Raw genomic sequence first — 27,199 nt, forward strand, 5'->3', positions numbered from 1 at the left:
AAGGGACATCTTTCAGACACTTGGTGGCTTTTCAAATATGCATACCCTTGATGGCCTGGGAAGTTTCTTGTGTGTTTTTAAAGTGAACATGAAGATTTGAACCTCTTGATTTGCATGATTTTGTGGGGTTTTCTGGGTCAAGGAAATAGCAGACCATTTTCAGAGATCACCTGAAAGGGAACACAGCACAATTCTGTCAAGAATACCTCAAGTGACTTACAGGAAGAGCACCACTTCTTTTAACTGTCAGCAATATTCACACCTTACACCTGTAGTTAAGTTCAGTGTGTGCATTTGTCTTCTCACAACAGTAAGAGAGTAAAACCTTCTGATTTATTTGAAGTCTTTCTGGTTCAGTTTCTTAGAATTCTTTACTGAAATTTTGTTCTCAGAGGGCAATTCAGTAAATAACACATATTCCATGAATTGGTCATCTCACTGCATTTAAAATAAAATTACATATGTATTCTCTTTTATTTTTCCCAAATAGTTCATAAACTAGCAATGTTTAAAGAAACAAACAGGAAAATCCTTATTCTTGATCTGTCTCATCTGTAATGAATGACTTTGTCTTCCTAATTGCTAGTCTTCTGATGACTGCTGTCATGAAAAGTGGGCACACCAACCCTTTCCTTGGACTTGAATAAATGATTGAAAAAAATATTTTACGTCTTATTGCCTGTGGGCCATAAATGCAAATGAATTCTGCTTTGTTATGTAAAAATCAAGTTCTCCAGGTTTCTGCAGTCGTCTTCTCTTTAATATCCAAATCATTACAGGAATGCCTGGAAGACTAGTGTCCTTTCCCAAGTATTTCCTGGGATTCTCAGACTATTGAGTTCCTCTTGGTTGTCTCCTGCAACATTTTGGTTATCTCTTGATTGTCTCTGGGTCATCTCTGGCCATCTCATTGTTACTTCTCTCTGCTGTCTCAGCCCATTCTGGCCTACCTGACTCTACGGCCAGCTTCTATCTTATCCCCCATAGGTGACCATTCATTCTAAGCCAATGCTTCATTGTGCTGGTTAGTCAGCACTACTGAAGACATACAAAAACACAAAGAGATTACAATGCAGGAAAGGAAAGCCTTGTGTATTCGTGTTCCCTAAATTCATCCCCATGAACAGGAAAGCCCTTTATTGGCCTTGTCTTGTCTTGGGCTAGACATTCTGTCCTCTTCTGGGGTCTGTTCATCATCTCTGTGAGAACCACTTCTATTCACTATGATGGTGTGTTCTGTAATCTCCAGTGTAAGTTTTTCCACCCAAGGACATAACTGTTTCATTTTACTCTGCTGAGTAGTTTAGCTCTTCTCTGACTCAATCTTTAATTCCTTGACCAAGCAATGCCTTTGCACAACCAAAAAGTCCATCAGTGTATCTTCTCTAACAAGAGAGTAGCCCCAACTCCCAGAACAACCTGTACACACTGAAGACAGATTCTAATATGTCAAATTAAAAAAAACAAACTTTTTATTTTAAAATAATTTCAAACATATAAAGTGTTGTAAGGATAGTACTAAGAACTCCAGTGTACTTGACCAAAATTTACCAACTAGTAATATTTTATCATATTTACATTATCATTTTCTCTCTATATATATTTTTATGAACCATTTTTCAGCCCACCACAGATGGATACAATAATTTGTCATTGCCTATAGAGTGGTTGTATATAAAGCACATATGGCACCTGGAATGTAGAAAGTGCTCTATAAAAGTTAGCTGTTTTAGTAAGACCAATTTAAGTCTATAAAAATGAGTTTTTTAAGAAAAAAGAAAGCAACTATTTTACGACTGAAGGCATATTGGAAATTTAAAAATTCGAACTGATTTTTAGTGAGAGAAAATACATAGCTTTCCTCATTTTCTTCCTTTTTCTTATGAATTAATGTAGGCAAATTATATTTAACATAAAATGTAAATATTTGTCGCCAGACATTTTCACTTTCCATTAAATTAATTGCTAGTAAAAATCATGTTCTTAATGCCTTTACTCGCCCAGATTAGTAAATTCCCCTTCCTCCCTTAATGTACCTTCTTTTTCCTTGTTATTTTTTCACTCAAACAGGAGATAGAACATTTGGATCTTGTTCTAGCAGCCTCATCCAACTTTCCTTAATCTTTGAGACTGTGGTTATAGAACAAAAGTGGGATTCAATATCTGAAGCTTTAAGTAAGAAGCTTTCTCGATATAAATAGTAGAAATGCAATTCAAACTTAAAAAAAAAAACAACCCAAAAACAAGAAGTGGTAGTGGCGGGGATTTCTGACTTATGTAACTGGGTTGGATACCGTAATGTGCTGACCAGGATCAACTTTAAGAACAAAGCTGCTGAGGGTAGGGAGAGGGAAGAAGAGATATATGTGGGGGCATTTTCAGGAGTTGTCCGGGGTGGTACTGCAGGGACAGATGCTGGACAATGTATGTCCTTCCATGGCCTACTGGGTGGACTATGGGAGAGGGTAAACTACAACATAAACCATTATCCATGTGGTGCAGCAGTGCTCCAAAATGTATTCACCAAATGCAATGAATGTCCCATGAGAAGAAAGAGGTTGTTGATGTGGGAGGAGAGGGGTGAAGGGGTGCAGGGTATGTGGGGACCTCTTATATTTTTTGAATGTAACAGTTAAAAGAAAATAAAGAGAGAGGAAAAAAATTGTAAAAGCAAAAAAGGAAGAACAAAGGACTTGCATGCTGTCAGCACCTACAGGGATTGTCAATAAAGAGAGCTGTCTTTCCCAAGGTCGTTCTGGACAGCTCTGAAGGTTCAGCCCAACTTCTGATCTCCCCACAGGATTCCTGAGGCCTTATTGGGACTGCATCATAATTCTACTTCCACCTCTTCTCACTCCTGCTTTCTTCCCTTTCCTTCCTTTCCACAGGAAACTCCACAATAAAACTCCATACTAATCTCCATCTCAGAATCTGCTTCCCAGAAAACCCAACCTGCAACAGCAACTGAGCTGTCCAAGTGTCTTAGGCAGATCCAGACTCAAGGATTCAGATATTGTTATCATATCCATTGCCACCCTTCACCAGCTGCTGATTCTGATTTTCTTGTATTGACATCATTCTCACAGTTTCTTAGCACAAGGTCATAGAAATAGTCTCTGACAGTATCAAACCTACACTATTCTCAAAGGGAGAAAAGCTTGACTCTCATTCCTCCAGAGTCTCTAACAGCTCACTTTCTCCTGCTCCAAGCAAATAACTCTAATAGGCCTTGTTCAAGTCAGGTGTCCACCCCTGGGACAATCACTGTGTCCAGAGGGAAGAAGTCCTCTCATTGGTCATCCTAGACAAGGAAGCTGGGGTCACATAACTGATAGAAGCATATAGAGTGGGAAAGGGGCAGCTCTGGAAAGAAAAGGATACATGGCACAGAAAAAAAGAACAGAAACCCATTTTTCATCATCGACAGGAATAAAACTCATTGGGAATCTTGTTGTGATGACTCACCTCCCTTTCTTTAACAATTTTGCACATCTTTCTTGGAACAAATTAGGAGGCTAATTTTTAATTTGAGATATCAATAAGGATTATTACTCAGGATGAAAAGTCAGGGCTTTGTCTCAAACTTTGGATCTGCTTCTCTCCTCTCTCCTTTCTCTCAGCCCTCAGTGTCTAGGATTTCAAACAAAAGTCTGAGAGTGTCAGTCATCTCTGCCTACTGGGGATAATGAGTACTTCTTTATGTTCACCACAGTCTAGCTTGACTCTAACAGCTTATCAGACAATGGATGCCAAGGTGGTTAGGGGAAAAGAAGCTAATAACTAATGGAGAGGTTCAATTTTCTTCACACTCCACTCCCCGTCATTGTCAGTCAACCAATACCTATTTCTCCTTTGCCCAATGCTCTGCTTGTCTTTTCAAGAATAGCACAAATTACATTTTACTTGAACAGTGTTCTCAAAAGAGAAGTTACTTTCCATAAAAGAAAGATTTTACTCTCATCGAAACTGATCTCTCTTCCTCCAACTGTGAAACTGATTGAGGTTCTTAAGGCTCTCAAGAAATCTCTACTTACAGTCCTGTGATTACTTTTTGCAAAGCACTAGTCCCCTCCTGTGATTACTTTTATAAAGAAGAAAAGAAGAACAATAGGAATGAATAGTAGAATACTTGTAGGAAATATTCTTTCCTTTTTTGAAGTTGCTTATCAAATACTGGAGGGGGGGGGATGTTCAAATGACTTATGTGCACCAGGGAAAGTTATTTCCTAGTGAATGGGTATTTATGGCCCTCTTTCTATTGTCTACTCAGTAGAGCACAGGCATCAGGAGGTAAATGAAAAAATGTGGGAGAGACTTGCAGATTTAGAAACGATAAGGGAAGATGAAACAGGAGGCAGGGAAAAAGAGACGGGGTGAGGGAAACAGAGGAGAAGACTTGGCTAAGCTTCACGGAGTTTGATGGAGCATCAATTATCCCTGTGGTGGAGTTTGAGAGTGGCAGAGATGGGGAGAACAGATTTTTAAGGTGTTTTATTCCTCATTAAGGATATATGCTTCCCTTCTTTAATTACATGAGAAAATGAGAACAAGTCTGAATTACTTCTTGTATCAGTCAAGGTCCAGTCAAGAAAACAGAAACCACCATATTCCGGGAGGGAGACTTTATATGAGGAATTTGTTACATGGATAATGGAAAAGCAGAGAATTCGAGCAGGGAGTGCTGAGGGAATATAAAGATTTAAAACCACCAGAAGTAGTTTGCCCTTCTCAGTGTTGGAGGAGGTAATGAACTCTAGCCCAGAAGCCAGGGCCATCTGGAAGGAGCTAGAACTACAGTGGTAATGGCCATCAAGAGGTAGTGCCACGTAGAGAGGGACTGACTTGATGGAAGCTGGCGCCTCAGTGGGGATGCAGCCACTTCAGAGATGCCACATGAAACAGAAAGCAAGGGGAATAAATATGCTTGCTTCTCCTCTGTTACCACCCTCCAATTTGGCTGAACCCACCAGAAACCAGATAACAAAGGAGTCTGACAAATATATTTGTCTCTCAAACTGAGCAGAACAAGGAAAGTGTAGGAATGGATCTGACTGGCCATGTTTTGATTGTCCAACTGTGTTTCTTTGAATACATCTCTGTGTGTGATGGAGGTTGATAGCCCTTTTTGTGGTTTACACATGGTTCCAAGAGCAATGGAGAAGGTCACAGTTGAGTACCTTGCCTTAAGTATTAAAAAGTGAAAGACAATATTACTTTAATTGTCACCATTCTGGAGTTGTTCCAAGTGGTTCATTGAGAGCAACCCAAAGAGTTCAGTTCATAGGTCTTCTTCTCTTTCTTTCTCTTATTCTCTTCTGCTCTTTCCACTTCTTCTTTCATCTTCCTATTATCTATACATGCTGTACAACCACCCTGCTGCAATTAATTGACTTTAATTTGATAGTGGGCACACCCCCCTACACTCCTGTCTCTTTCATGTCCTGAATACTGGGTAGCAGTCAGAAAGAAATTCTACAACTGTCTTCTTGAATCTACCACATTTGAAATACTTTTATTCTGACCCTACTGACATGCTTAACCTAGAGGATGTCATGCCTGTCTAGGGACACTATAGTATATATAAATAAATAATTTAAAAAATAAAAAATACATAAAATATATTTTAGTATATCTTTGCATTTCTTGTATTTGTATGTGGATTGAGTGAGGTTGAGGTTGATAGAGTCAGGCTTTTTTTTTCTGGTATCTTGGTTAAAAGAATAGATTTTGGAGTCAAATTGCTTGGGTTTCAAATATCACCTGTCCTAAATTGAATGACCTTGGCCAAATAACTTCTCTGAGCCTCAGTTCCTCATCTATTAATGTAATTAAAATAGAGCTGGTGTTGGGTTGTGAATATCAATTAAGTTGAGATTATATATATACACACACACATATATAATACACATACATACATATATACCAAATTATACACATATATTGCTTAGAACAGTGTCTGTCATATAGTAAGCATTCTATAAATATCAGCCATCACTGTCACTATTATTATTTTCTTAACAAGACTGTAAACGCTGCTCAAACTTGTCAAAAGACATCACACCTGTTTAATTTGTTTTACCCAGCACCCAGGCATGGCTTGTTGGGTACTTTTTAAAATTTGCTATCTGATAACTGAACAGCCAAAAATACACTGCGTAAAATGTATCTGATGAATTTCACCATCATTTGTCTAGTTTCATTTCCCACTAAGTTTGTAGTGATTGGTTCATTACAGACCCTTTCTCCGTAGTTTTGAGGGGTTAAAGATTTAAATGTGTTGTTATGGAAACAGGCTTCTGGTTAACCAATGATAAGCTAATTTCTGATCATATAAAAGGAAGCAGATTGCCCTGAGGATACTGTTTTCATTTCCTCATGGGAAGGAGAAGCAGAGTGTAGACCAAAGTCACACATTGAACTTCTGCCACCATGGGGAACTGGGTTGTGAATGAGGGGCTCTCCATATTCGTCATTGTAAGTACCAATGAGATATGAATTTTTAATTCTCTGGCTTGTTTGGGGTTGCCTTGGAGCTATAATAGAGCAAATCTTTTTTGTTTATTTGTTTGAGAAATCATGTTGAAATTGATTTACTTTGTGAACATACATCTATCGGTAAGCAGACTGAGTCCACTCTTCCAATTTCTTAATGGGGCGATTGTATTTGGGAGCTCACTGCTAGTTTATTTCTTGAGTTCCTGGCTGTACTAAATTAGCCAGCATTTCTCAGAGTAAAGGACTTTTCATGCTGATGACCCTCATTCTGAGTTGTTTTCTAGTATTTACTATGAGACAAATTTCTCTGTGCTTTGTATGTGCTTATACCACTTTAAAAGTGGCCAACTAAAATTTTATACCATTTTCCAAATAAGAAGTAAAAGACTGGCTCATGTATATGGGATATTGACCTTTATTTCAGCAATTATAGCAGAAAATAATTGAAGTTCTCAATTTTCTTTAAAAAAAGCACTTTCTTTTCTCCGAGGTCTAGATTTGAGTTATTTGTGAGACTTATAAAAACCCAAGGGAAAGGAATTGAAATTAGGAATCTGGACTATAAAACAATATAACTATTTTGAGAAACATTTTTTTGTAAGAAAAAGACATGGCTAATTTTCAAAGATATTATTCTCTGTACTTTTAAATTTATAGAACATCAGCTATTCTCTTAAGATGATGGTCTCAGCAAATGATGTAAAAATTTGGAGGAGAGAAATGTTATTTCTAAAAAACCTTTCCAAATAGCCAATGGAAACATAATTCATATGCTAAGAAAAGCATTTATGAATGAGACTTTTGAAATAATTGTCATGAATTTAGTCTTTGAGTTTTAGAGATAGAAAGGAATCAGTGGCACATATCACCTAAAAACAACAAATATTTTGTCATTCAAAAAGACACATTTTATGCCTAACCAACATTCTAAACCAATATAAATTTTTTTGAGAACTGAGAAGTATAAATTTGACTTTTGAAATCATCATTTAAAGATTATTCCTGTATAAAATAAGCTCAAATTATCCTTTTATCTCCCACCACAATTTCCTCCAGGAAATTACCTCCTTCTAAATTTTATACTCATATACTTGAACACGAAGACCCAGATTTTGGAAAGCAAGAGTAAGAAAGAATGACAAGGTCAGGAAATGGAGAAGTCGTTTTAGCACATTCTTCTTTGTTAAAACAGGCAGATTTCTGGTCTCAAGCATCCATGGGCTTTTAATAGCTTCAAAGCACAGTAAGAAGAGACCTCTATGGAGTTGAGAGTGGAGGATTGGGCAGTGTCACCACTTGATACAGTTATTGCTTGGGTGAAACGAGCAGTCACAATCTAGAAGGGTCTCTTTTCAAATCCCATCCCCCTCACTCCCTCATCCAAGCTCAATATTTCCTCATTCAAAACTTAAGCAAAATTTATCAAATAGAATGAAAGTCTTGGCATTTTACCTGGTGAGACTCCCACTAGTTAGGGTAGGGTGCTGTGTGGTAGAGGGAAGTGTTGGCACCCGTGAGGGCAATGGGAACATGTTCTTTTCCCTTCTCATATTAAGAAGAGCCATCTGCTATTATTTACTTATCTGAGGTTAAGAGGGAAAGAAGAGAAAGAAAGGAAGGGAGATAGACTGACAAAAATTTGGCATATGGGCCAAGAAGTAAAACAAGAGTGGGGGAAAAAACAGGGTAGAAAGGTTAATTACAGAGAAGTGTAGTAACACTAGTAAGAAAGAGCTGACCCTGATCTGGTTGTATCCAACTTTGTAACCACCTTTGTCCAAAACTGGGCTTGGGGAGGTCCTGACCCTGGTCTGACTCCAACCTTGTATGGAATCCAACTGTTGAAATGTGAAAACTTCATTTATTTCTGTTTGTGCAGCTGGTATGGCTGGGTTTGAACGTCTTCCTCTTTGTCCATTACTACTGGGTTTATGCAGGTCCAGAAAAGTTCTTCTACACACGAAAACTTCTTGGGGTAAGTATAAGTTCCATCTCATGCAAGGTTAACTGGTTCACGTTTCTCATCAGACATTCTTGTTCATATTTCCCTTAATATTTTAAATAAATATTCTGACAAATCTGAACACCAACACCAACCTCACTCCTTCCATTGCAACTTCCTAGGTAAGGATCTCTCAAGACCTTCCAGTATAGGACAAACAAAAGGGTGGCAGAGGGTCCCAGCAGCATCCCTTCCCTCCCAAGAACCATGGCGCTGTTATTCAGCTTAAAGGATAAATCTAACACTGACTCTGAAATGGAAGATCAGTTTGGAGAGCTCAATCCAGGAGTGACACATCTGAAACACATGGAACTTTCCATATTCTCAAAATTATCTGATTCCTACCACTTTTAGGCATGGTGAATCCTACTCCTGGAGACATTATGAAATCAGAATGTCAGCCTCTCCCTAGGAATGGAGCCTTTGAGAAAATTTATCAAGGGCCACATCTCAGTGGAGTGGAGGCCTCTCAGTTTCCTTGGGTCCTTGGTATTTTTTTTTATCACAAACAAAAATAATTACAGTTGCAGCTGCCCCTGGAGAGTATCATTTGTTACATCCTAATAAGCCCATGAGTTAATGAATTAATAATGATAATTAAAGTATATAGTATAGATATGTATGCAGAATTATTTAATATATAAGCATACTACATTATTATAATTGCTGTTAACTTAATCATATTGATGCTGGGAAGAATGGCTTCCCTCTGATATCCTCCTCCAAAATATGCAACTATAATACACTACAAGGCACTACAAAAGTAATAATTATAATACCAGAATATTATACTAAGAGAACCTTTAAAAAAATCCAAAAAGGCACAGTTTCAATATTGAACTCTAGTTAATGATATGCATGCTAAAGTATTTAGAAGGAAGTGAATGAATGTCTGCAAGTTACCTTTGAATTCCACCCAAAAAAAAAGATGGGTTGATGCATGGATAGAGGGAAGGGTAGATAGATAGATATGTGATAAAACAAGAGTAGTAAAATGTAAATGGTAGACTCTGGGAAATGGGTAAACAGATAGTCACTGTAAAATTCTTTTAACTTCTCCATATGTTTGAAATTTTTCATAATAAAATGGTGGGGTGAGCAGCAAGGGCCAGTTTCAGATTAAAACAAAAGCTCTCAGAGGAAAACCCTTGCCTTTGAAGGGTCTCCTTCCATCAGATGACTTGAGGTCTCTGGTATGTGGGTCTCAGGCTGGGAGCCCTGGGGAGTTGGGGGAGCAGGGTGCATTCTGTACTCACAGTAGTCAACCTGCTCCCTATTTTGTCTCTTCCAGGTCGCATTGCCATTGGCCCGGGCCCCTGCAGCTTGCCTGAATTTCAACTGCATGCTGATCCTGCTGCCAGTCTGTCGAAATCTGCTCTCCTTCCTCAGGGGTTCTAGTGCGGTAAGAGCAAACGTTCACTGAGTTCCTCAAATGTTCTAAGGGCACCAAGATAACTGCCTTTTTCTAAAGGAAAGCAAACCAACGGTTTGTGAGGATTCCAGCTTCTGCAGACCACGCGTGAGCCAAGCCATGCCCAATTCTCTATTTTATTTCGATATTATCTATGGATGGGACTTCCTTGGACAACCATCTAACCTGGGTTAGACTAAAAAAGAAACCAACCTACAAAGAATACGTGTGGGCGTGTGTGTGTATCTATATCATTAGAGATTGACATATAAAAATAGAAAAGCCTTTAGGCAGTGTAAATGAGAGAGCAAGGCATTCTACATGGAGAAAATAGCATGAGCAAAAAAAGCACAGCAGTGGAAAAGTAGAGATCATTTATAGAGGAGAGCAGCAAGCAATCTGTTTTGACAGGAACATGGGATTCATATAGGGCAGGTATCTGAGGTAAAGCTGGAGAGAAGACAGGGGCTTTGCTGGTAGGCTACGACCTTAAATGTTTCGCTGACGAGTTAATACTTAGTTTGGCAATCACAAAATATTTGGGGGAGGATTGTGTACTAAACTGCCAGTAATGAGTATAACTGGCCTTGAATTTTGCCTTGTTTTCCCAGTTATACTAAATTCACATTTTTTCCCTCTAAAATCTAAAATACAGCTGATTCACTATTGTAGCATTAGTAGGCTGCAAGGAAACTTTTATTTTATCTGACTAAACTCTTTTTATAGTTATTTAATTATTTAATTAAACTTCTGTTAACAATTGGGAGAATATGAAATAAGCAAAGGTTTGTCTACAAACAGGTGTCCAACTGCTGCATCATAATCCTTTACGATATACATACATAAAGATAATAAGCTCACCAAAGCAGGGAAAACACCAAGACACCTGGACGACCTCCAGTCAGGGTCCTGATTGGATGCTATATATTTATTTATATATAGCTACTGAACCTTTGTTACTTGAAAGAATGAAAAATAAAAAATAAGTGAAAGATTGTCTATAAACAGGGGTCCAACTGCTATATCCCAGTCCCTCACGATATGCATACATACGTTCACAAGCTCACCAAACCGGGAGACACACCAACATACCTGGCCCATCTCTGGTTAGAGTCCCGATTGGATGCAATATAAATATATCTATATGCATTGACTTAACATTTTACAAAGTGTCATTTTAAACTGAATGCTACAATTAGACTCTCACAAGCATATTTTAAAAGTAAAAGTTGGCAGAAATAACACTAATGCCTTTACTTCACAAGAAGAAAAAAAACTGAAGAAGAATGTGGGCGACATTTTAAGATACTCCAGAAAAACCCATGGCTTTTTTCTTGGAGCAATACTGTCACGAGGTTCCATGCCTTAAGCTATAATCCATAAATTGCATAATGTCATCTTGCAAACTGACAGCCAAACAAAAGCAAACACTACAAACAGTGCTTAGTATTAGCAAAGACGCTGATTACAATGAATGCCAAATAATCTTCTCAACATATGAAACCACAGACGTAAAAGCGCACTTGACAGAAAGTGCTATTGACAGGCCAACATTAAAGTTCAATGCCTGATGCATCAGAGGTGCTCCATGAACACTTGTTGAATGAACTCATACACTGTGGCATTTTGTTTTTAAGGAGACATGACTATTTTTATTCTCTCCCGGCTTGAATACTTTCTATATAGAGGAAGTAAACCCTCAGCAACAGACAGTGTTTTCACCAGGATGGTCCGTTAAGAAATCCTTATTACTCCACAGGCCCAAATAACACTGCTGTTGAGCTGCCATATATGACCGGGAGCAAATGTTGTAATGGCAGCTTTTAGGCTTCCTGTGGCACATGACTGAAGACCGTTATCAGTGCCTCTGATGAAAGGGATGAAATGAGGCTGCTCTCTATATGGCAGAGAAGCTCAACTCTGTATCCAAACTTTTTTTTCTCTTTAAAGAATATGTATTTTAAAAACTAGCAGCAAGTAACAATTTTTTACAGACAGGGTTTGCTCCTTCCTCTCTGATCCCCACTCTGAAATGTGAACTGTGCAACTGAAACTTTTATTTTCTGATTGGGATTCAAATGAGTGAGCATGCTGGGACTAATGTTGAAAATCGTTAATAGTGGCCAATTCTCAAGGCTTCATAGACCTCATTTCATGAAATCTTCATATTAAGCCAGTGAAATTAAATGAGGGAGCTGTGATTCAAACCCAGGTCATTGTGCCCCACAGAGCCCATTCCATTTCCCACATGTCACATATACTTGCAACTGTTCTTAAGAGGTATTAAGGTCTTTTAAAAAATCCATCATACATATGAATTTTTGAGCATTCCAAAGAACTTAGGCTAGAAATGACAACCATGTTGTAACTTCAAGGATTCCTTAGTAGGACACAATGCAAACAGGATTTCTGCTTAAATACTAGTAGTCTTAATCTTTTAGACATTGCTTTGTAATCCTTCTGGTTACCTGGATAAATAAAGCTCTGGGGTTGACCTACCTCAGCCTGCTTTGTTGAGGGAGCTAAGGAGAAGGTGGGGCTAGATACAGAAGTCCCTGAGTAAGCCTTAAGAACCCCAACTTGCCTCACAGAAACTAATTTCTAATTAAATGACATTGAGGGCCTCTGACTCTCAGTCTATAGGTTTTTACAGATAGGATCTCACCCTCTCAATTCCTATTTCTTTCAGCTCTTAAGATCCTATAATCTGGGAGTCAGAAGCCCTAAATGTGGTTCTATCTCTAAGAATGTGGTAAAGGGTCAGTCTCTTGGATTTTTTGTCCCATAATTTTCTTGGTCGAAAATCAGGTCAAATAATGTATATGTCAGCATGAAAATGATATTTCAAAAGTATATTAATTGATTAAGTTAATCAATTAATGAGTTTTCAGTCAACAAATATTTGTTGAGGGCCAACTTTGTGCTAAGCTATGAACTCAAGGAGCTTTAGAATCTTATGGGGGACACATAGAATAAACAAGTAATTTCAAACAGATGAAAAGTGCTGTACAATATAAGATGGTTGTCTTCATATTTATCAATTAGTCTACTCTCATCAGGTTTGGACATTGCATTGCTGTCAGCTTCTAAGCCTGATATCTGTGTTTCAAGTTTGACTTTTAAAAAAAACTTTTTAGCATAATAACATATATACAATGAAACCCTTCCCATTTAACCTCCTTTAGGTCTACAATTCATTGGTATTCATTACATTCACAATATTGGGCTACTATCACTGACATTACCCAAACTTTTTCATCACCTCATGCAGAAATTCAAGGCTAGCTTTTGCGAGTTCTTACAAATTGCTTATAAATAATCTACTTAAGATTCATTAACAGCATGTGTGGTCAGACCAGATGTACATAGAAGAAAATTTTTAAGTTTTCATAAGACTCATGTTACAGAAACTCATGTTATTAAATATGCACTTCCTTTTAGTTCCACTTCTCTCTTTTTTTGAAATGATGGGTTTTTTTCTCTTGCAGTTTGAATAGAAAATAGAAATCTGCTGAAATGACTCAATAATCTCTCTAACACTTGAATGCCAGTTTATCGAGATTGGGCAAGCCACTAAATGTCAGTAACAGAGAACCTTCCCTTTAGAAGTCAATGGTAGAAAGCAAAGAGGTAGCTCAGAGAGGATGCTATGGGGCATGATGGCAGCTCGGGTTCTTGGCAGGTGGCTAGCAGTAATTCAGAAATAACTCAAAAGTACCTAAATATTATCTGCATGATAGGGACAATTAAATTCCAGGGTAGTCACGAGCAGCAAAGTACTTCCATCCCACCTTATCAACTGGATAGATAGCCAGATGTCTTGCCTTCTTTTCAAGAAGTGGTGAGAAATTATATTCTTGGAAGCTAAGTATCATCATGACTTACGTCTTCTCTCGGGATGGTTTTCTTTTTTTGGCCAATCCTGACCTCAGTGAAGATGGATTGGTGGCCTGGTAGGGCCCATTCCACTAGCCCATTACTATGTAGTAGCCTCTGTTTTTCCTTTTAATAAGATATATGTGCTTTATATTAACTAACTTTTAACAATCATCTGTTAAGATAAAACAGACTATTACTGAGTGGATCTTGCATTTCCCAAGCACATTATTCTGATATTCAGTTTGTTTTTCTTTCATGGCCTATTGCTAAAGCTGGTAAGGAGATATTGCTTCATATGTTTGTTGATCCATGTTGATGATAAGGAGGATAAGAATATGGAGACAGTATAGGGGTCACAATGGAACCACATTCTTTTTCTTCAAGTACAGCAGATGGAGCCAGTCTATTTTTTCCCCCAAAGTTTCAAAAGGATTTGTCAGGAAGTTAAAAATAAAATGGTGTGGCAAGTAAAGTTATGGGGGTAAACACATCTCTAAAGGTTTAGAGTAGTCATGTTGGGTTCTAGGGCAGTGAAGGTATAATTTATTTATTCAACCAAATAATTGTTAAAAGATTTTAAAAGTACATGACATATGACTGTGCCTACAGGAAGCTTACCTTGTCGTTGGAGAGACAAGCCACTTTGCAGAACAGTTTAATAATGATATAAAATAACATCAAATATTTAATAAACACCTCTGAATTCATCTATGTAGCAGAACTATGAGAGAAGAACTATGATAAATAAACAAGTGAGGAAATAGAGACTGAGTAAGTGATTCAGTATCACATAGCTAGGTGGTAGGGCTGGGATCCCAAACAGGTGTATCTGACAGCAAAAATTGCCATCTGAAATACTGCTTTCTGACTCTACTAATTCCCATTCCCTGATTCTTAGGATTCTAACTGAGTTTCATCACTTCAGTAAGGACTGAATTAGTTTTCTATTGCTGTGGGACAAATTACCCCAAACTCAGAGGCTTAAAACCATAACCATTTATTAGCTCACCGTTCTGTGGGCCAGAAGTCCAGCATCCATGGCTGAGTTCCCTCTGCTTAGGGTATCACAAAGGTGAAATCAAGGTGTCAACTGGGCTGAGTTCTCATTTGGAAACTCTGGGTAAAGCACTGCTTCCAAATTCATTCCTGTGGGCAGAACTGAGTTCTTTATAGTTGTAGCCTTGCTGACTGCCTGCTGAGGACCACTCTCAAATCGTACAGGGCTCTGCATGCATTGCCACCTGGTCGCCTCCATCTTCAAGCAAGCAATGGAACTTCACATCCTTCTCATGCTTTGACTCTTTGACTTCCTCAGTCTCTGACTTCTAGACCCAGATCTAAAGGGCTCATGTGATTGGAACAGGTCAACTCAGATTGTCTCCCTTTTGATTTAGGACCTTAAGTACCTCTGCAAAATCGCTTTTGCCATTTAAAGTGACAAAATCACAGGAAATCTCCTCATAGTCACAGGTCCTTCCCACACTTAAGGAGAGGCGATTATGAGAGGGCCAGTGTTGTTGAGGGTCATGTTAAAATTCTACCTACCATTAGGTACGGAGGAACTCGTCAATTAGGAAACAGGAAAAAAATCCTTAAAATTGTCATGAATACAAAATAGCAATACAACTTTCAGCATTTGGGATTAACACAAAAGACACCCAGAAGATAAAGAATAAAATAAGGGCAGTCAATTTTTCACCAATGGCAATGTAAAATAAGTTATCTCAAAAAGGAAAGTTTTGTTCTGAGCCTGAGTCACTGTTCAGTTCCACAAGCGAACATTTAGTTATAGCTGATGATGTTGATGTCCCTCCCACCCATATCCCCTCAAACACTGACAGTTCCAATACTGGAACATCTCCTTTTGCCAGCACCATTGCTTCTCTGCATGAGGATTTTCTTTAAACCCTCACCTGGAGAGGCCTAAAAAGCCAGGAAGTTGATGCCCTAGGAGTGGTGCTCAGGCAATGATGGGTGGGAATTGGTGGATGAATACTCCAGCTCCCTAACCCCTCAAGTAAAAGAACTCTGAATCATGGTCTACACAATCTCCTAGAGTTCCTTAGTGAGACTGAGCCCACTGATGTAATAGCGATAGTTGGGGAAGCGGACGTGGCCCAATGGATAGGGCATCCGCCTACCACGTGGGAGGTCCCAGGTTCAAACCCCTGGCCTCCTTGATCTGTGTGGAGCTGGCCCATGCACAGTGCTGATGAGCGCAAGGAGTGCCGTGCCATGCAGGGGTGTCCCCCGCATAAGGGAGCCCCACGCACAAGGGGTGCGCCCCGTAAGGAGAAACACCCAGCGCAAAAGAAAGTGCAGCCTGCCCAGGAATGGCACCGCACACACGGAGAGCTGACACAACAAGATGATGCAACAAAAAGAAACACAGATTCCTGGTGCCGCTGATAAGAACAGAAGTGGTCACAGAAGAACACACAGCTAATGGACACAGAGAACAGACAATTGGGGGCGGGGGGGGAGAGAAATAAATAAAAAATAAATCTTTTAAAAAAACAGTGGTGGTTAGTACAATACACCCTTTATGTTTTTGTTTTCCCTCCTGTCTCACTCTCTCACTTCTCTACCTACATTTTTGGAATTCATTTTCCAAATAGAATACTTACATTTAAATTCTTGCCTTAGGCTCTTAGGCATTTAGAAAGTAGTGACTATATTTTTGCACTTAATTTAATGAAAAAGGGCATTAGCCTTAAAGACATTTAAACTTCGAGTCCAGTCATTTTGAGAGCTTAGTCTTAGTTTTCTTATGAGAAAAATTGAGGATAATATTTACCTAGTTGCATTAAATGAGGTAATCATTGTAAGTAACTGCCTGGTTCTGATCTTCATGGGCAAGTGAACCCTTCTTTCTCCTCCCATAATGACTGTGTCCTAGAACCATGTTGTTTCAGGACCATTTACTTGTTCTAGAACTATTCACTTTTCTTGCATCCCCACTAGACTGTCAGGTTTTTTAAGGTATTTTATATTCATTTCTATATTCCCTGTTTATTGAATAAATTAATCTGAAAAGAGAAACTATGGGGTTAGATATTTTTATACAATCAGGCAATAGATTCCAGGCAAGATTTTTCCTGACCCCAGTATGAGAACAGAAAACATGGTTACACTGCGATGCCACTTACTGGCTGTTTGACCTTGGTTAGATAAATGATCGCATCTCTCTTGAGTCTCAGTTTTCTCATGTATCAAATGGTGATAATGTTAATACTTTGTAGGGTGATTGTGAGAATGAAATGAAACGTATCAAACAAGATAAGTAGGAAGACTTCTGGTTAACAAATACTATTCCACTCTTTCCCCTTATTCCAAAGTGCTGCTCAACAAGAATTCGAAGACAATTGGACAGGAACCTCACCTTTCATAAAATGGTGGCATGGATGATTGCACTTCACACTGGTAAGTTTATTAAGATTGCAAAGAAAACTTGGAACTAGAGCAGATCCACTATTTTTGGAGGGTTTTTCCCCTAGCAGACAAACTTTTATAGGTAGGTAGGTTAGGTGGTAGTTGGCGATGTTGCATTTTTAAAATAAGTTCAATGAAAAAATCACTCTTCACCACTTTCTGCCATCCTAATATTAGAATTTAGTCCATTAGGTCTTCAAATTTTTTTCATCACTGGTATTTTCCTATAAAAATGAAAATAAGACATCAGAGGAGGCAAGTCTAGGGTCCTCACCCTTTTCCATTGTGAAGATCCCATCTTAATATAAAAATGTTTGTAAATCCACATTTATAAATGTTTATTCATTCATTCTACAGTTATTCTTGGTGCATATGTGGATTCGTAGATTTCTTGCAGTAACCCCACATGACCCACAACCCATAAATTGAGAATCCCTAAAGATAGTCCTTAACTAACCAAATATTTTATTATTGTTGCTATTAATTATAATGATTAGTATAATTTAGGGATTGGTCGAAAACAGTGCAGGTGTCTAGAAGTTCAGAAGGAAAGAGAAAATGTGGTTAGGGAAGTGAGAACTCCTGAAAGTCAAAGTTGAAGAAGTGCGAAACTCTCCAGTCATATAACTTGACGTAGAGAGAGTGGGTATATTAGGGAGGTGGTGCCAGTGCAAGAAGGGACTATATCTGAGGTCCTTATCAGATCTCCACTAATTCACTTAGTAAATCTTTGATGTGCCAGATACTAATCATGCACAGTGATGAACAGAAGAGACATTTCTTCTGCCCTTCAGTAAAATAGACTTGCAGTCATTCAATTATGTTTCTTTTCTCCTGCTAGTATATCATGCAAGCGTTCTGAGCTATGGCAAAGGAAATGGTTCAAAATGACATTTTTGATAAAATGTTAGAAAGCAACATAGCATACTGGTTAAAAGCACAGAATCACATACCAGACTGCCCGGGTTTGAATGCTAGCACTACTTACTAGCTTGATGACTGTAGGCAAGATTTTAAAGCAATCTCTGTCTCAGTTTCCCCATCTATGAAATGAGGTGGTATGAATAGTAGTTGTATCATTGGGCCAGTGTAAGGATTAAGGAATTGTAAAGCACTTAAATCAGTGCTTAATCTCTAGGAAGCCCTACATAAGTGCTTGTTAAATAAAGTATGCATTTTTTTAAGACTCATACTTATGGTCATTGGTTTGTATTAATCCAATCAAAATTTGTCATCAATTTGTGGAGATCATGTCAGCCATAGGCATACAGTACATAATAGTCTTCATGTTTGAGCACAAGCATTATCAGTGGGAGAGAGAATAAGGATACACCTAAACATTCTTAGAGACCGAGACTATTTTGTAAAGCTTGATTGGATCTCTAAGATCATGTAGTTCAACACCTTCATATTACAAATGAGGACACTAAGACCAGAGAGGTTAAGTGATTTGCCCAGGGTCACACAGCTAGAGAGCAGTCCTTCCCAATAGAATTGTCTTGTGTCTCTGGTCCTGAAGACCTGGTTCTTGTTTATGTCTCGCTCTGACTTATCATAGAATCAGGGGCTGAAGCCAGAAACACACCTTACAGTAAAGCTGTGAACACTTTTCACCTTCTTTCTCTTCTTTGCCCTCAGCTATCCACACCATTGCCCATCTATTTAATGTGGAGTGGTGTGTGAATGCCCGAGTCAACAATTCTGATAGTTATTCAATAGCACTCTCTAATATTGGAGATAAGCCTGGTGAAACTTACCTCAATTTTGTTCGAGAACGAATCAAGGTAAGTCTCTCATTTCCTGATTTACACCTTCCTTGGGCCTGTAGAACAGAGGGCTAGATTTCAGTGAGCAAAGCACTCTGTTTGACTGTAGCAAACAAAAAAAGTTGGCTAGAGTTCAGAGGGAAAGGTCTGCAGGTTCTAAGGGCGTGAGTTCAGAGAAAATCCCTCCAGTACTGCTGATCCTGTATGTAGAGGGTCTCCACATGTTTTCCAGGTCCTTAACTCCCTTGTGAGAATGTGTGTGTGTGGAACCTGGAGTAACTCAGTAATCTTCAGGGTGCCCATGATGTCCACCTGTCAAAGAAAGCCAGGAACATTCGCGTAGTCAGATAAAGCTGGGTCTCTCATTTGCTGCAGCAGAAGAGGTCTCACATCAAGAGGAAATCTGGGGCATCTCAGAAGGGTGTAAAGCAGGGCTTCTCATAAGATTTAGGCGTGTGTCAGGTGATTGTAGGGAGGATCTAAGGAGGCACAGCCTTGCTTGCAATCTAGTACTGTCAGGAGTTGGGGATAGTTTTAGGATTGGGTATCATTTTTTTTCTCTAGGAGGCAGAAGGATTGGAATGGAGCTAAAGTTATAATAGGTAAAAAAGCAGTAGCCGTTCGTGTTTTTGCCTTGCATTACACATGATCTTGGAGTAGCCTTGCTTTTGTTTCACTCTATCACAATCACAAAGAGACCACATCTGATGTCAGTATTCTTTGAACCATTTATGTTAATTAGGGGACACCCTGGCCTAGATATTAGCACCAGCCCAGCTACCCATTGACAGCTGTCAGAGATGCTTTTGTTATTTCTGACCTACAACATTTTAGGACAGTCTATGTCTGCTAATTGTCAGTCCTTGAGAAGCAAAGTAAGTGTACTTGGGGTAACTGAGCACATCTTCAAGGGCAGTCATGAGGGTATCCAGAGGCAGGGACTTGTTCCCTCCCAGCAGTTGAACATTTTCATACTCAGAGAACTCCAAGTTCTCTTCATGTGCCCAAAGGCTTGGGACGAGAGCTAAACCCTTTTACTATATGCAGACTTCCAAACATGTTATAACACCTTGTGTTTAGAAGAGATTACAAGGGGAGATCTTTAAAAAAAAAAATTATCCTTGTCTGATAGGAGAAAAACTTGCCGACGTACTTGGGGGCAAAATTAAACTGGACACCAAGCAAAACATAAATTCTTTTTCTACACTGTCTTTTACATTGTTCGTTGTTTGTACAATGATATCTAAGGATGGTGCTGTGAACATACTAAGGAAGCAGACAATGTTGTGCTCTGCCCAGATCCCCTTGGATCATTTTACTGTGTCTGTGCCCACCCCACCCCACTCTTCTGCCTCCTTCTGAGTACTTTTGCTTTCAAAGGCCTGGACTGGTGTTTCTTCCTCAGAAGATTTCCCTGGGGTTACTGGAGCCCCTTTGCCTGTAGGCTTAGAGATCTGGAAGGGTGCGGATGTTTACCTCTCTCTGGGCAGCTCTGAGCTAGTGGCTGACAGATACAGGCCTTGAAAGCCCAGCTTCCCTGCCTTGAGTCAAGACAAACCCTGAGGTGTTAACATACCCTCCAGGATCCCCTGCAGAATCAGGCTAAAGGCACCCTGTGTGAGGGGTTGCCTGAGATCAACCCCTTGCTCAACTCTTCCCTAGTTCCTGTCCTAGTCATTCCCTTAACAATTTCCTGGGGACCCCTCCTTCATAGACCACTCCCGCCTGAACCCCCAGGGTCTGCTTCTGGGGAACCCCACTTCTGAGGTCAAGCAGGCACACAATACATTTGCAAACAAGCCCTGTAGCCCTTAATTACAAACCAAAGGGAGAATGAGCTGCAGGCATTTTCAGGACATCTTTTTTTTCCACTTCTCTTTGCCTCTTCTCTCCAGTTTATTTCTATTTATAGTTTGTACAAAGTCTTATATATGCAATGTCACCCAGATTCATATTTTTATGAGGTTTCACTATGTTACAGTCCCATTTCTTAGCTTTCCTTCTAGTAATACAAATGCTCTTAGGCCTTCCCTTTCAACCACAGTCATTTCAGGATTTTTTAAAAAAATATTTTATTTTTTAATTATCTTTTTTTAATACTAGATCATACAAAACATTGCATCAAAAAACATAAGAGGCAGAGTCCCTTTATTTGTTATTCCTTTAGAACTCTTTTAGGGTACCAATTTATATTTCTTATGATATCACAACCATGTAAGACATTTTTTAGAATTTAAAAATAAATAGTCTAAGTCTATATTTCTCTGTAAAGGATGATTAGGATTATCAAAAGAAGGCATGAAAATATTTAGTAACTGGACACATTACAGATAGGTAGTCCTACATTATTTGAGAGTCTACAAATACTGTGTGTCTGTGTGTGTGTATTTTACAGAACCCAGAAGGAGGCCTGTACGTGGCTGTGACTCGGTTGGCAGGCATTACTGGAGTTGTCATCACACTGTGCCTCATATTAATTATCACCTCCTCGACCAAAACCATCCGGAGGTCTTACTTTGAAGTGTTTTGGTATACACATCATCTCTTTGTGATCTTCTTCATTGGTCTTGCCATCCATGGAGCCGAGTGAGTGTTTAAACTCTGAGGCCAAGTATTTGATGCCCCTTACTTTCCGGGGGTGATACTCTGCTAGAGGCGCAAGTGACACTGCCTGTGTGTGGTGCGCCTGCCTGCTGAGGGAATGAGAGGGGACAGTGGAGGCCAGCATAGAAACCACTCAGCAGCATTTCCGTTTCTTGCACCCAATTAATTGCTGTTCATGGTGCAGTAATTTAGAGCAAGTTTGAAAAAGACACCAAAGTCTGAACATCTTGGCAATCATAAAACATGCAGAGGGCATGTCTCCTGTAGCTTATTAACTAGGAAATTATACAGAACTGCAAACTAAAGGAGTTAATGATTAATCAGTTGAAGGGATTTGCTGTAGTTCAATGAGTTTCAATTCGATCCAATAATCATGTATCGGTTGCCTTTTGTGTGTGGCACTTTTGGAAGTACCAGATGGAAAAATATCTGGATATTGCCTTCCAGCGTTCTAATACAATAGTGGTAACAGCTAACCTATATTGAGAATGTGATCTATGCCAGGCTCTGTGCTAAGGATTTGACATGGAATATTTTTTTAAGCCTGAAAATGTATTGGCTCTCTCACTATCCTCATTTTATAGACAAGGGAACTGAGGCTAAAAATGCCAAGCCACCCAGCTGGTAAAGGGGATAGCTTGGATTGGAGCCCTTGTGATCTAAGACAGGTTGTAATAAATGCTCAGATAGAGACACACAGTACCTGGGTGTGTGGGTGGGAGAGTTTGCCTTATTAGGAATCCTCTTTAATACCAGGTTTCTTTTTATATTGCTTTGTATTAGCTGATTCTTTCACCTATGCACAGAGGCAAGCCTGGGAAAGTTCCCTGATGGGTATGGGACTCTAGGAACGCGTGGAGGAAGTAAATGCTTAAGACTCAAGGACTCTGCTCAGAGCCAAGAGGAGGCTATGACCTGCATTTGAAAAGGGGAAGGGTGGGGAGTGGCGGTATTGGGTAACCACCTGTGTGCGTTGTTGGTTGGTGTGCTGACTCTGACCGCTGAAAGTCTCCGTAAAAACTGAAAAATAGGTGTAGACAAAGAATCTCTTGACTCTCCTGAAGCAATTAAATATTTCTAAAACGGGGCTTAGCCATAACCTCAGATGTTTCAGGGAATCTGACAGAAGAGAAGGAATTTCTTCTTGTCTCTAATTCAGTAATATCACCACTCTGCTTGTATAGTTTCACAAATATTCGTCTTCCTTTGAGGCAGGCAGAGGAGTTATATAATAGTTGCCCCATTCTCCATTTGAGGGGAATCTGATATTAACATTGGTTAGGTGATTGCTCACAATCTCATGGCGGGATGGAGAGTGGCTGAATTGGGGCTAAAACCCAGATTTTTTCACTCTTGCTCCTATGTTGGGAAATGAAAGAGAACATCAAAATTGTTTTCTATCATTTGCTCCCCATGTGAATTTGGGTGATATGAACTTTAATAGTTATCATTTGTTGGACTCTTACTTTATATCTGGCATTTTTTATAAATCATGCCATTTAATTACTAAAATAAACCTTTAATTGTGTACCATTGTTTTTACAGTTAAAGAAAGGTTCAAAAAGGGTTAAGTAACTTGCCTAAGCCACCAAACTATAAGTGGTGGAAATAGGATTTGAACCCATAGCCGTCTGTCTTGGGTCCAAAAGTCTTCCCACCAAATCATTCTATATCAAGTTATTTAGTCTCTCTGAGCTGAGGCATCCCCATATGTAAAATGGGGCTAATAATACTTACCTTTCAGGTCTGTTATGAGGATTACATGAGGAAAATCTGTGTTTAATGCTGTGCCTGGCACATGATAGGTGCTCGATACATGGCAATGCTCTCCTCCAAGATCTAAGGATAGAAAGGGATAGTTAATGATCTTGAATAAAAACATTCTTAGAATATACCAAGCCACAAGAAATATTTCAGATCCCCCAAACAAAATTTTACATAGGGCCTTCTGTCTTCCGCTTTATTACACATTCTGATGACTGTGCCATTCATGTTCCCTGAGGTCGGGAACGTGACTTACTTTTGTGTCCCCCTCCTTTCACCCTCAATAATCCACCATGGTTTTCTGTTTAGTAGTTGCTCAGTTAACATTTACTAAATTGAAATGAACGGGCTCTAGGCAGTTCAAGGAACATCCAATCTGTACTAATGTCAGTGAGAACTTCATAATTCACATAAACTAAGACTTCTTAAATCGATTTCAACCTTTTGGTAAAATTTTGACATTTTTGAACTGACAAAGTACTTCTGCTGAGCCTCAGAGCTACTATGTAGGATTGTATGGGGTGTCCACTATACAAAGTGCCTGGCCAAGGAGACTAAATGAGTCCACACTCTGCTGGTAAACTCTTTGCCTTAGGACCATACTCACAGAGCAGATGCCTTTTCCTAATTTGCACGAAGGTATTGTATATGTTCGCAGTTGCCCTGTTAGATTTGCAGTTTTTCTGTTTGTTCTTAAATAAAAATGATACTTGAGACAGAAGGACAGATGCTCCCTTTAGGAAAACATACAATTATGATCCCAGGCCTACCCTTTATAATATTGTATGTAAATATTCTTGGGACCACTCTAAATGTTTTTTTCCCTATTGTGTAAGATCACATCTTTTCTTTCCCTCCTCCTAATCTATTAGCAAGGTTTGTAAGATATCACTTTTAAGTGAAAAGTACAGGACCCACATTAGAATACTTAAATTATGCCCAGAATCTCCCAAAACAAAGAGCTTGATTTCTTGCTGCTAAAACATTTGGACTTATATCTCCTTCCCACACCAGACGAATTGTACGTGGACAGACTGATGCGAGCTTGAAAATCTCCAAACCAGAAAACTGTTCCAAAAGTATCTTACGTTGGGGAGAAAAAGGGCAATGCAAAATCCCAGAGTTCGCTGGGAACCCTCCTATGGTACGTACAATTCATTTTTGCTATTAAAGTTTCATTATTGATAATCTTCACACTCTGCCTCAGAAAAAATATGCAGATGTCAGAGTTGTCCATTACAAATGCAATGTAACTGCCCAATGTTGCTGGCGTCTGCATTTCTTTGCTCTGCTTATTGGCCAGAATTATTTCTTGAAAAATAGGCTCTATTGGTCTGCTATCAACATCCTGATGTAAAATTTGGAAAAGTATGGTTTTTAAAAGTCCTCTTTGGATTCAAGCATTTCCATCTCTTCTCTTCTGGGTGTGAAGGCCATGATAACCCCAGTTAATAAATTTTCAGAGGGACATTTTGAGATTTCATCCAGAGCTGAGTTATATAGCTCAGAGAAACCCTTACAATGAGCCTGGGAACTCTTCAGTTATGAGAAAGTAGGACATTCTATACATCTTTCAGAAATGGGAAGGAAATGGTGAGGTGGCACGGAGGGCTGGCTTTCAGCATCAGAAGGTCCTGCCTTTCAGCTGTGAAGAAGGCTGGACAGCCAGGTTCATACCAACACCCAATGGCACAATATGATGGGGCAAAAGTGTGGCAATGGTGACAGAGGAAAACAAGGTGAAATATTTCCCTTCTTCCGTAGGGAGAGCTTAAGGACTCCGTTTCATGTATTCTCAATATTTCTACTCTGTGAAGTGAGAAGAGGGATCTGTAATGTTTACACACACCCCCCACCACCACTGGAAGGCACTACACTATATGGGTGATCATGCTACATGTAGCTATAAAACTGTAAATAAAATCACCTTTTTCCCCCAGGGCTTCTGAACAGGATTATTTTTTCCTTAAGTACAGTGCAACATAAAGACAAATTTCTCATCCCATTTTCTCCTTTCTTTTTCCCTACTTCTTAGTATGGGAGTACTTTTCTCTAGAAACAGCAGGCTCTCTGAGGACTTGAAATCCTTAAACAGTCTTACCCTTTAATGAAAGCAGCGAGATACATCAGGGAACTGCTCCTACTGCATGCAGACATCAATAGAACAGAAAAAGGAGAACTGCCTTGCCAGTCCTCCCATGTGCTAAGGGAAGGCACATCGCCTGGATGACAGCTGGGATCAGAGTAGTTACTACCTTATCAGGTATCTACCTCAAAGGAGCCTCTAGATTCCTAGCGACACTGGAGGCAATGTCCAAGCTCTGGCTCCATTCAACAGGGACTGATGGTGGCATCCAACAAACAGAGGGATGATGGGAGACTGTTTTCAAAACCTCTTCCACAGAAACAAAGGTCAACAGCAGACCATTCCTGACTTTTGGGGCAGGTATTCTTCAACTCATTTAGGTGAACTCAACTTCCATCAGTAAATTTCTGGAAAAAAATAGGTCATATGTAAGAATATAGAAGGCATTCCCTGATTTAATTTAATCCTCCTTGGAATCCATTCTGAGAGGTTATCTTTTAAATGACATTGTCTTTTATTTCCCATTCAATAAAGTCTTATTCCAACTCTTAAATACCTGAACTTTCAACAATAACATCTTCCATTTTTGCCTCAGCAGCTTTGTTACATTTTGGAGAAGAGAGTAAGAGGCAAACTATACATTTCATAAGCAGTGATGGAATTTCTACTCCAGGCAATCATGCTTCCCCAAATATAAATAGTCTCTATCTGCCTGTTGCCTACAGATCAGCATTTTTTAGGTTATTTATTTATTGTCTTTTTAAAAAAAGATACATAGATCACAAAAAAATTGTATAAGAGGTTCCCATATACCCCACTCCACCCGACTCCTCCCACATCAACAACCTCTTTCATCATTGTGGCATATTCATTGCATTTGGTGAGTACATTTTGGAGCACTGCTGCATCACATGGATTATAGTTTACATTGTAGTTTACACTCTCCCCCAGTACATTCATTGGGTTATGGCAGGATATATAATGTCCTGCATTTGTCCCTGCAATATCATTTAGGATGACTCCAAGTACCAAAAATGCCCCTACATCACATCTCTTCTTCCCTCTCCCTACCCTCAGGAACTACTGTGGCCACTGCCTCCACATCAATGATACAATTTCTTCCATTGCTGGAATCACAATAGTTCTATAGTAGATTACCAGTAAGTCCACTCTAATTCGTATTTTATTCCTCCATCCTGTGGACCCTGGGATGCTGATGTCCACTCCACCTCTAAATCGAAAGGGGACTTTGTTCCCACATGACTGATAGATGTGATTCTCCTGCTTGCAGTTGTAGGCACTCTCGGTTCTCTGGTGTAGTGGTTGACCATCTTCAACCCCCTGTTAGCTGACCTGGGTAAGTCCAATGAACTGGAGAGTAGAAGTTCCAACTCTGCTGAGGCTCAGGGCCCAGCTGGTACATGGACAGTCCAGAGATTCAAGTCTCCTGAGTATACACCAACCCCAGTGACAACCACAGGTTCAGTAAAAGTGACAGAAGAGGCATGTGTAGAAATGTCACATCTGAGTCCAACTCCATCACCACACTCAGGAGCATAGATTCCAAAGTAGGACCCAGTGGCAAGGCACTGAACTCTAGAGTCATCTGCAATGACCATAGAACCTCTGTGTTTCCATAGCCCTCAGGAGAACCAGTACCTGGGGTTATATCTACTTTGGCTGTCTCTGGGATCCTGCTGAGATGTGCCTAAGCGTGACCCCTCTGATTACCTCCTGATTCATTTTGAAGTCTCTCAGCC

At 39.4% G+C, this 27,199-nt stretch overlaps 1 protein-coding gene across 2 annotated transcripts in view; it reads left to right on the plus strand.

Moving 5' to 3' along the window:
- The first annotated feature begins 6,242 nt into the window (after positions 1-6,242).
- The window catches only part of CYBB (cytochrome b-245 beta chain), a 34,859-nt gene continuing 13,902 nt past the window's right edge, over positions 6,243-27,199 (plus strand). The window contains exons 1-7 of one of the 2 annotated variants that reach the window (XM_004452776.4): positions 6,243-6,474; positions 8,375-8,470; positions 9,789-9,899; positions 17,126-17,210; positions 18,858-19,003; positions 21,381-21,571; positions 24,368-24,497. In XM_004452776.4, the coding sequence (XP_004452833.2) occupies positions 6,430-6,474; positions 8,375-8,470; positions 9,789-9,899; positions 17,126-17,210; positions 18,858-19,003; positions 21,381-21,571; positions 24,368-24,497 (804 nt within the window). In that variant the 5' untranslated portion in view covers positions 6,243-6,429. The remainder of the gene's footprint in view (positions 6,475-8,374; positions 8,471-9,788; positions 9,900-17,125; positions 17,211-18,857; positions 19,004-21,380; positions 21,572-24,367; positions 24,498-27,199) is intronic. The other variant, XM_012523054.4, reaches the window with a different exon arrangement.

This window comes from Dasypus novemcinctus, chromosome X (genome assembly GCF_030445035.2).
Source record: "Dasypus novemcinctus isolate mDasNov1 chromosome X, mDasNov1.1.hap2, whole genome shotgun sequence".
Lineage (NCBI taxonomy): Eukaryota > Metazoa > Chordata > Mammalia > Cingulata > Dasypodidae > Dasypus > Dasypus novemcinctus.